The sequence below is a fragment of the Bufo bufo genome, chromosome 4 (assembly GCF_905171765.1).
Source record: "Bufo bufo chromosome 4, aBufBuf1.1, whole genome shotgun sequence".
NCBI lineage: Eukaryota > Metazoa > Chordata > Amphibia > Anura > Bufonidae > Bufo > Bufo bufo.
Window position 1 is genome coordinate 2025932 of NC_053392.1, and position 11295 is coordinate 2037226.

The following is an 11295-nucleotide window of genomic DNA, read 5'->3' on the forward strand; positions in this document are numbered from 1 at the left end:
AAGCCCACAAAGGCCTGCTCTTCAGTCTATTCATATCACTATATATATATTCATATGAAGCTGAAATATCTGCATGGTAAATTAACCATGTCATTGTGATTGGCTACAGTTCTGACACAAAAAGGGTATAATGAGGTCTGGTTACTTTTTGTATAATAATTTTATAAAATAAACGGATTGCGAGCTATTACACAGAGAAGCTGAGCTCAAATCCATCCATATCTGGCTTCTCACTCCCTATGGCAATCACCGTGTGTCACGCTTCGGTGTGGGAGGGAAACACCACAACGAGCATAGGAGGGAAGGGGGGAACAGGGAATCAGGACTGAGAACTGGGGAAGGAAGATGGACTCCTCCTAGTGAAAACCCTAACCAAAATCCTGACTGACTACCAGTATGAACAGATCCCAGAGGTAGGTGAGTTCATACGCAGGAATACCTAGAGTCCTATCTAGCCCTATAGGACCCTGGTACTAGTGGCAGAGACCAGACTACCTGTTCCTCCAAAAGGAAGGACGAACAGGAGTCTCTTTCAGGCCTAATACAAACAATAGGGAAAAGCAACACACAGAACACAAACAAAATACAAAAGGGAAAGGAAAGTCTTAAAGTATAACTGTCATATTATTATTATTTTTTCCCCCATATTTTGATAAAGGTGATTAGTATCACCTCAGTGGCCATCTTCTAAATTTATATTAATTCTTCCTAAACCATTAAAATCATTCAATTTGTCCCCCATAGCGCCTATTCTCACCTTACCCTAAAACTGCGTTGCTAGGAGAGGTCCGTCTATCTGTTGGCTGCGCTGGAGGACGGGAAGTGAGAGCGCTGTACAGCCGAGTCCCGTCCGAGATCCAATGGTATATTCTAACCCCCAGGCATTCCCATGGTGACGGGGGCGCTTGCCTGGGGGTTAGAATATACCATCGGATCTGAGTTTTCACAATCTCACTGCCCACCAATGTAAACATTGTAGAAGGCACCCGACCTCTGACAGGGAGCTGCCGTCGCGCAATTAACCCCTCGGGTGCCGCGGATGGCAGCGCCCTGTCAGAGTTAGAATATACCATCAGATCGGAGTGTATGTGATGGAAGGAGGAGGGGGGCGTGTTTAAGTGGGAAAAGCTCCGATTGGTTGTGGTGCCGAAGCTCGTTCATGCGAGGAGCTGAATGCATTGTGGGTAGTGAGGGCAGGCTGTTTTAGTCTCAGGGTGAGGGCATCGGCGGCCATCTTAACAAGAGAGTGAGATTGTAGTTTTGTGCAGACAGGTTGCTAAGGTCTGAATCTTATTAAATATGGGGTAAGTCAGTCTAATAATTATTGATTCATGAATATCCTGTTATTAGTAACTACATATCTAAAAAATTTAAATTTTGGTCTAAATGTGACAGTTATCCTTTAACTTCAAAGTAGCAATGGAAACACCAGGAACTCAGCCGAGATCCAACCACAAACAATCTACAGGTCCAACAGAAGCTATAAACTGCAGCCCGTGCCCCCTCCGTGCTTTAAAAATGTATTTATTTATGCCATACAAAATATCAGAATGGCTTCTATGCTGTGTGAATTTTTTTATGTCTATCAAGAACAGATTTATGTGTAAAACATTTCCCACATATTGAACATGAATACGGCTTCTCTCCTGTGTGAATTCTCAGATGATAACGAAGTTTTGCTTGTTCTATGAAACTTTTCCCACATTCTGAACATGAATATGGCTTTTCTCCTGTGTGAATTTTCTCATGTTTGACAAGATTTGATTTAACTGTAAAGCATTTCCCACATACAGAACATGAATATGGCTTCTCTCCTGTGTGAACTCTCTCGTGTTTAACAAGATCGGATTTCTGGCTAAAACATTTCCCACATTCTGAACATGAATGCGGCTTCTCTCCTGTGTGAATTTTTCTGTGTCTAAAAAGACCTGCGCTTCTTGTAAACCTTTTACCTCCTTTCTGCCCATTACTTGTGGTACCAATCTGTGATTGGTCAGAAGAAGGTTCCTCATGATTAGGAGGATTATATGATGGATCTGTACTGTGAGGTCCTGGATGTACATTACAGGTAATGCAGTTTTCTCCTGAAGAGCGCTGCATATCTTCATCTTCTTCTTTATAATTTAGTGATAACATGACGTTTTCTTCAGAATTCTTACTGGGATTTCCTATTAGGATTAAAAAATAAATGTCATGATTTATCATTCAAATAAAAAACTAGATAACAGTTGTAATATTCCTATTAGTCTGGAAACACATGCAGTTTTATAGAGCTTTTGTAGCCAAATCCAGAAATGGATCCAGCGGGAAGAAGTTTAAGGCCGCTTTCAGACGAGCGTATTTGCAATGCGTAGTCTGGATGATATGTTCTGGAATCAGCTGCTAATGTTAATGAATAGAGCTGTTCACATGGGCGTATCATTTCCGTCAGTATTTGAAATCCGCAGCATGTCCGAGTTTTGTGCGGATTCGTTTCCAAATGGGCACATTACAGTCTGTGCAGTGCATAAATAATGAAGGAAGGAAGAAATACGCATGGAAATCTTGATGAAATCCTGAAGTAATCCTGATGACAACACTGATGGTATATCATCAGGATCCTGAGCCAGAATACTGACGGATTTCAATACGCTCGTCTGAAAGCGGCCCAAGTCTAACTTCTGGGCAAAGGGACCGTTGCCCAGGATCTATGGGGAATGGTCCGTTTGCTCTAAACTTTAAGGAATCTTTTAGGTGGAAAACTTCACTGCCCGGAGAAACACTAAAACAAAACAAAAACTCTTTGTTGTTATACAGATAAAACACATAAAGGGGTAGGAGAAATTCCCTACTAGCTCCAGTATGGAGTGTTTTGTGCGATTAATCCTCATACATCTTTTTGTGAGGAATTACGAGACATCCTACAGGAGGCACTGGAATCCAAACTCATTACCAAATCAGAATTAAATTTGATGCGCCCCCGACATCCCCAGCTGGCTTGTTTTTACAGCCTCCCGAAGGTACACAAAGGCTTGAACCCACTGAAAGGCAGAGACCGATTGCCTCGGGCACTGGGAGTTTCACACACCAAATCATTGACTTTCCCTCATATGTTCGAGACTCCATGGTGATCGTGAAAAAACTGGATGAAATGCAGGTTGATGAAGAAGTCCTCTTAGCCAGTCTGGACGTGGAGACATTGTATAGCTCAATCCTCGATGATAAGGGTGGTGATGCAGTAGGGTTTTTCCTACAAGAACAAGGCATCCAATATAGGGCCCACAATGCTCTGGTAATACGTCTTCTTCGATTTATCCTCAAACACAATATTTTTGTCTTTGATCGCTGCAGCTAAAAGGCGTGGTGATGGAGAGCCCCTGTGCCCCATCGTACGCCAATTTATATTTGTGGTCAAGGCTCCGGGGGAAGTGTTGGGAAGAGGGTGTGCACTGGACACGGTAGGACCTAACCTTGGCTAGTGGTGTGCCTTTAGCCACGTGACGCGGGTAGCCAAAAAAGGGGGCTAACCCAGGGAGTCTGAGCTGAGTGAAGCTGGAAAAGAGGGAGGGTCGGGTGGGGCACTGTGCGATGCCGACACCAGAGGGAGGGCGTGAGCCGGCTAAATACCCTATGCCCCTCCCACAAATGCAGGCTGGAAATCCAGCCTGCTATACTTGTGGTCAAGGCTCCGGGGGAAGTGTTGGGAAGAGGGTGTGCACTGGACACGGTAGGACCTAACCTTGGCTAGTGGTGTGCCTTTAGCCACGTGACGCGGGTAGCCAAAAAAGGGGGCAAAACATGAATTTTAGGCAGTTTATTATTTGTAGATTACAAAACCAGACTGGAAAAAGCTTTGGCAATCTCGACCCGTGGATGAGGGATGTAACGGGAAAAACAGGAAGATTGCCATCGTCCCATCTTCCGTATGACGTGAGCGGGGACGCCATGTTTGGAGGCTGCCGATGCGGCCCCGATCCTGAAGGAGTGTCCGGAAATGGAAGCAGCGTGGAACCCCAGACCCGAAGCTATGGAACGAATGTGCCTGATGAACTGCGCGGACGTCAATGACAGCACGGGAAAAGGCAGTAGGGGGCTATCGGGAGTTCTGTCATGGAGAGTGGAGAGCAGCTGATTGAACACGGACACTGGGCACCAAGGATTAAATGACTTAAAGTATTCGATCTGTACCGGTGGACCGACTTGAGAGGTTTTGGAGGAAGGAAGAGAGAAGGTGAAGTGGTCTAAACTATGGAGGAGCTGGCTGATAACCGGCCCTGGATTCCGGGCTGAGGTGCAGCAGAATTCCCCCGGCCTGAAAAACCCATAGAAGCTGAGGTAGAGAGCGGCTTTGAGGATCGAACTTCTGAAAGGGCCAAAGGGATTACCATCTAGGGCGGCAGAAATTTTTTGGAATAATTCCCCTGTGACTGGTTGTCTGGAGGGAAGGGCAGGGGAAGAGAGCTTCTGAATGCCCCTCAAAACCGCTTTGACCGCCTGGGAGGAAAAGAAGGAGGTATGACTAGGGTGACTGATCATGTGGTGGTGCTGGATGCCTGCTAAATAAAGTCTGATGGTATTGTGGGACAGATGGAGCTCCTTGTGGCAGTATGCCAGGAAAGCCAGGACGAAGGAGACTCTGTCCCTGTCCCCCCTGGGGTGAAGGTGGGCAAACCGCCTGAAGGTGTTCCACCCTGTTAAATAGTTCCGGGCAGAATTAGCCGAGAGAGACTCGCGGATGAGACCGTGGGCTGCGGAAACGTACTCTTCTAGTCCATGATCAGGGCTTCGAACCCCGGAGGGTTGATTCCGACTCTCCGAGCTCCCGGCATGACCTGGAAAAACAAATTAAAGTTTAAACGGGACAGAGCATCAGCTGCGGTATTTTTCCTGCCCTCTATGTGCCTGCAAATGATGCGGAAGTTGCTTTGCAGGGACAGCCAGGTGAGCCTGCGAACCAGACGCATGACCTTGGGGGAGCTGGACCTACCCCTGGCGAGGATGTCAACAACCGCCTGGTTGTCAGTCATGAAGCACACTGGCCTGTTACTCCATGACTGACCCCAGACAAGAGCGTCTGCGACGATGGGGTAGACCTCGAGCAGGGGGGAAGACCTGGCAGCCTCCTGGTCTGAGGAGACCTGCGTGGGCCAAGGACCCGCAAACCATTGATCCCCGCAGATGGCCCCGAAACCGAGGGAAGCAGCCGCATCGGAGAATACCAAGGGAGAGGCCTCGTTCCACTGAGGAACGAAGAGGGAGATGCCATTCCAGCTGGACAAAAACAAGGACCACATGGCCAGATCCGCCAGCGCGGCACGCCCGAGGTGGATGAGGGCATGCTGATCTGAGGCTGCTGGGAGGAGTCTGAGTAGGCCGGCGGTGAAAGACCTGCCCTGGGGCATGATCCTGGCGGCAAAGTTGAAAGACCCCAATAAAGACTGGAGTTCCAACTTTGACACCGTGCGGGTGCCCACGAGCCTGGCCACGGAGTCCTTTAACCTGTTTAATTTGTCCAGGGGGAGGCTGGCCTCCATTCTGATAGTGTCCAGGGTGATGCCCAGAAAGGTGATTACCCTGGAGGGGCCCTCGACCTTAGCTGAAGCCACCGGAACATTGAGGCGGCTGAACAGGCTGAGGAGGCTGTCCAACCTGTCCGGGGCGTGTTCGGCCTGCTCGATGAGCAAGAAGTCATCCAGGTAATGGATGACCCTCGGACAGTGGGCATGATTGACCAAGAGCCAATGCAGTGCTTGGGCGAACTGGTCAAAGAGCCAGGGACTGCTCTTTGAACCGAACGTCAAGCGGGTGGCAAAGTAATATTTTGCCCTCCATTTGAGGCCGTAGAACTTCCACAGATGAGGCAGGATGGGCAGCAACTTGAAGGCATCAGCAATGTCCGCTTTTGACAACCAAGCTCCTGCCCCGACCTGTAAAATGAGCTCCACGGCCTCGTCCAGGGACGAGTACTGCATAGAGAACTCATCCGACGGGACCAGGGAATTCAGGCTGGGGGTGCTGGATGCATGAGGAGCAGACAAGTCATAAATTAATCTTTTTTTATTGGAAGATTTTTTGGACACCAGACCTATGGGGCTGACCCGGTACAGAGGGAAAGGGGATTCTGCAAAAGGACCGATCATAAAGCCCTTCTGTAACTCCGCCTCCAGCAGAGCGTCCACCGCCCCGGGATCCGCCAGAGAGGAGAGGAGGTTGGGGCACTCATGAGTGACCTGCGGAAGGGTGACTAGCCCGGTATGGAAACCCTCCGAGAACCCCTGTGAGAGAAACTGGACAAAACTGGGGTCATGATGTTGTTGGAGAAGGGAGAGTAACAGGTCAACGTTGACCCCGCCTAGTCATGAGCGTTTAGCCGTGCGTTGGGAACAGGAGGACTGAGGATGGGCCCTGAAACAGATGGTGCAGATGTGCAAAGCCTTGCATTTATCATAACTGCAAGAACCCAGGTTGAAGTTGTTACATAGCTGATTCTTCCCTAAGAAGGTGATGGGACGGCCGAGTTTGTCCGTGGTGGGGTTGGGTTTCTGCGCCCCTGAGCTGGACGTTGGCCTGGCAGGAGATGGGTTGGATACATGGGGGCACCAATCAGAAGAATGGAGGACTGATTGGCAACCGGCACAGGCTGGGGATTTCTGCCCGGCGAAGTGCCTGCAAAAAATCTCCATGTCCAACACTGCCCAGTTGGTGACATGCTGGTGCTGGAGGAAAGCCGCTGCAGCTTTGGCAGAGAAAGACCGGTGGTACTCGTAGAAGGCGGTACCGCCATATCTGTAACCCAGCTCGGTGACCTTGTACATGTATGTGTCCAATTCTACCCTGCGGTGGGGATGAATGGAGCACACTATGTCCCGGTACAGGCTGAAGGTCAGCATAAACTCGGGGATGGACAGCTTCTTGTTGAGGCGGACGTCTCTAGACCTCAGCACCACCGACACATCACCGCAGGCGATTGTCCGGTTTTCGACCGTATCATGGGTGGAGATTAGGATGGCGGCCAAATTGATATCCTTTCCCACCAGGATATCCCGCCTGATGTTCTCTGAAACGAAGAACGCTGGGGCGATGTCGGGAGAGGCCAGACCTGTACCTGGGACGTTGGCCTGGGAAGTAGAAGGCACGGCTTCGGCCTCTGGCGGAGGAGGAGGCGTAGCCATCTTGCTCTCGACGGCCTGGAGCCTGGAGTCGATGTGTGACATTGAAGATGCCATGTTGTTGATGGTCGCATGGAGTTGGGTCAGGGAGAGCTGAATGGTCGACATGGAGACCAGATCTTCGGAGGCTCCGGGTGGTTCAGAAGCCCTGGGAGATTCAGGGAAGAGCAGATGATACAGTTCTGCCTTCCGTGCCGATGCCGAATCCCTTTTTTCTTCAGTTCCGCGAGCATCCTGGGGATGGTCCAATGCCTGTAAGATGCGCGGCTGGCTGCTTCCGAGACCGCTGACTCAGGGATGGACAGTGAGTCCTCAATATCCGAGACGTGCGACATGTTGCCCGAAGAAGACCGGACCCTGTGGAAGGATCTGACGTGAATTGACAACCCCTCGTGCAACCTCAAAAATATATATATATTTTTATTTTATTTTTTTCTTACCTGGAGCCTCAGAAAGTTTAGGATGGAAAAAGTTAGGAAACCTGGAATCGAACAAAAAAACTCGAAAGCCCGCGGAGAGAGTGAACTTCCCACCCTGCGAATCTGGGATTGGTAAGTGAGGAAATAAAAATTTTACTGGTACCTGCGGGGAGATGTACCCCAACATCTGCTGACAAGACGAAACTTACGTGATGATGAAACAGGAAGAAAACGAACCCTGGAGGTGGCAGGCCGAAAACGCAAGAAATCCTGAGCGATATCAGGCGATGGGAGGACAACCTGAAAGAAAACACGAAAAACCGAGCGGCCTGAGCGTGTCAGGTAGTGAGGAAAAGGATCTGACGTGAACAAGTGAACGAATACGCCGGGCCCTGAACAAACCGAGAGCCGAGACGCGTCTGGAAACGAGGCCCCAACTGGCTGCCAGCATGGAGTTGACCAGTGTGGCAGGCAGTGAGGAGACATGACCCGTGCGTGCTGGCAAATGGCGAGCAACGGGCCCCAAGCGTGACAGATAAAGAAACCTGAACTGACCGTGATAGGTACACCTGGGGAAGAAGAAAGATGCAACAGGACAGTAAGAGGGAAAGAAAGACGTGGAGTGAGAAGGCGAGCCCAAGAAATGACCCTGAAAAAGATAAAAAGACACCAACAGGACTGACCGGACGGGACATGAACCAAACGTAACAGGAGGGAGGACATGATGAAGGCTTGACCAGCTAGAGGACATGACGAGGGCCTGAACGTATCAGGCAGACAAACCAGAAGCAGAAAACCCGAACGTATCAGGCAGACAGACATGAAAAAACGGAAAACCTGAACGTATCAGGCAGACAGAGACGAAGATGGAAACCTGAACGTATCAGGTAGACGGACATGAAAACGGAAACCTGGACGTACCAGGCAAACAGACACGAAAAAAGAAACCTGAACGTATCAGGCAGACAGTGCCGAAAATGGAAACCTGAACGTATCAGGTAGACGGACATGAAAACGGAAACCTGGACGTATCAGGCAAACAGACACGCAAAAAAGAAACCTGAACGTATCAGGCCGAAGACACAAAGAACCTCCTGAACGTATCAGGCAGGAAGACGTGGAGCCAATCCTGGACACATCGGAAAAAACACTAGAACGGATCAGGAGGGAGTACATGATGAAAGCAAAACCCCGGACGTATGAGGCAACCGGACCTGAACGTATCAGGTGATTGGACAGGCAGTGAGCCTGGACGTGTCGGGCGAGACCCCGAAAAGGAACCTGAAGGTATCCGGCTACAGGATACGGAGAGAACCATATTAATACAAGACAGGAAGAGAAGACCACCTGGACATCCTTGGAGGAAAAAACATGGCGACCAGGTACAATAGAAAACAGGTGAGAAAACGGAACATATCTGCACAGACCTTTTTTTTTTTTTTTTCCTTTTTTCCAGGGGCGAAACCGCGGCGTGCCTAGCAACCGACCCATGCGGCTGCTCCTGGAACGCCCGGCCGCACCGCAAGACCGAGCCGCCCGGCCACGGCATCCCCACAACATGTCCGCCCAAGCGTATTCCGGGCTTCTCATGTAACACTTCATTGAAAACACATGTGGGGCATGAAAAATGTGGTCAGGGAACCAGGAGTGGGCGTGGTATGCCTTCCATATTGGAGCCCAGGATTAGGGGTTCCCCCTGGGGCCCCACGGTGGAGCGCAGGGAGGTTGGGAATATGGGAGGCTTCCTTATGACTTAGATCCCTTCCAAAAGATGAGCATGTTGTCTATGAACCGGACCCACAGCACGATGTGCGGTGACCATTCTTCCATGTCTTCCCCGAACACTATCACCTTTCCCAACAGCCTATATGTATAGCAGGCTGGATTTCCAGCCTGCATTTGTGGGAGGGGCATAGGGTATTTGGAACGCACCGGGGAAGTGGTGGAGCCCCGGGAGATGGGCGGAATTGCGCACGCCGATGCGTTCCACTATGGAACGCATCGGGGAAGTCGTGGAGTGGCGTCCCCGTCTGCCGCCCCCCCCAAGGCCTGGACAAGGAGGAGGAATCAGCCCGGGGGGAGGGGGAGACGCGCGGGACCCCCCGCGATGCGACGTTTGGAGCAAGGCTTGCTGTGGAGGAGACTGGCCGCGGGGAACATGAAGCAGCCAGTTCCGGTGTGCCCCAGCTGAATCTTGCCCCAGCGCTGCCTGAGCGGACCGCACCAAGTGTCCCGTCTCCTGCTGCCCCGCCGGCCACGCCAGAGATGCGCGCTCCCCCAGACCGGGCGCGACGGAGTTTAGATGGCGCGGTCAGAGGAGCGCAGCAGAGGAGACGCGTCGGTGGGGGAAACGGAGGTGGGCGGCCGGAGATGGAGTGCGGTGGCGAAGCCGGAGTAACTTACCCAGAAGGAGCGCCGCCCGGGAGGAACGTACCGCCGCAGCGTCTGCCTCGTCAGTCTAGCCGGAACCGGAAGTCGCACTCGAATGACGTCGCCGTAACACGAGATGCACTGTGCGATGCCGACACCAGAGGGAGGGCGTGAGCCGGCTAAATACCCTATGCCCCTCCCACAAATGCAGGCTGGAAATCCAGCCTGCTATGCATATAGGCTGTTGGGAAAGGTGATAGTGTTCGGGGAAGACATGGAAGAATGGTCACCGCACATCGTGCTGTGGGTCCGGTTCATAGACAACATGCTCATCTTTTGGAAGGGATCTACGGACAGATTTCACGACTTTGTGGCAGCACTTAATATTAACTCCATAGGCCTCTTTTTTTACATCCGAAATCAATTGCAGGCAAACAACATTTTTTGGACTTTACAGTCCTTAGGGATGAGGAGGGTAACATCAGTACCTGCCTCTTTCGTAAGGACCGCCACTAACTGTTGGAGATGTCATCCTTACTCTTTGAGGAAAGGTACCCTAGAGGACAGTACATACAGGTGCGCCGTAATTGTTCTACCATGTCTGGCTCTCAGAGATCAGCTGGCGACCTGAGAGACTGAGATTTTTACGGTGGGGATACCCTATGACGATTCTCAAACAGGCCGACCATCACTCTCTTGGCTGCAATCAGGAGTAAGGGCGCCAAGGAAAGTCAGGTGCTACGCCCGTGGAGACAACGAGTAAGATGCATTAACCTCTTAAGGACACAGGGCGTACCCCAAGTATCTGCAGGATAATATTGGTTATACTGCAGCTTTCATCACAGTCGGGGCCCCCAAAACCTGATGCTAAGCCGAGTGTCCAGCCTGGACCATGAGAAGATGGAGAGAAGATCCTGGAGAGGATGTCTATGTGCTGTCACATCTCCCTCCGCTCCTGCACATAACACAGGGGTCACTGCCCGGAGTGCTCCTTTACTGCAGCTCTGAGGTGGAGACTCACCTGAAGAAACCTCCCAATTCAATTCCTCAATTCATGATTCCATACCTGTGGTGACATCTCCTGGAATGTCCTCCTCCACCTCCCTCTTACACGGGGGATCGCCCATCATCCGCTCTTCTGCATCCTCCACTTTAATATCAGTCACATCTTCCCCCTGATTTGTCATCTGTAACAATTCAGGACAATACAGCAGACAGGTGGGAAATCTAACAGATCCACATAAGAGACCCCCACCATCTATGACCCCTCTATGACTGCAGGACCCCCCTATATAGATGTGTATAGGGCTCAGCTCCATCTACCTGATGGTTCTCTGGGAGCTTCTCCTCTGGACAGT

The 11295-nt window shown here is 50.8% G+C and overlaps 1 protein-coding gene across 1 annotated transcript; it reads right to left on the reverse strand.

The window, feature by feature from the left end:
- Positions 1 to 1552: 1552 nt before the first annotated feature.
- Positions 1553 to 11055, reverse strand: LOC120998389 (gastrula zinc finger protein XlCGF9.1-like). The gene is made up of 2 exons (XM_040429059.1): positions 11004 to 11055; positions 1553 to 2168 (listed from the first exon to the last, which is right to left on the reverse strand). Exon 2 carries the CDS (start codon positions 2134 to 2136, stop codon positions 1558 to 1560), a length of 579 nt encoding a protein of 192 aa, XP_040284993.1. The 5' UTR covers positions 2137 to 2168; positions 11004 to 11055; the 3' UTR covers positions 1553 to 1557.
- Between the last annotated feature and the right edge of the window lie 240 nt (positions 11056 to 11295).

Bases quoted from the DNA above. Each gene is read 5' to 3' on its own strand.
- LOC120998389 (XM_040429059.1), bottom strand. From the start codon at position 2,136: ATGTTATCACTAAATTATAAAGAAGAAGATGAAGATATGCAGCGCTCT.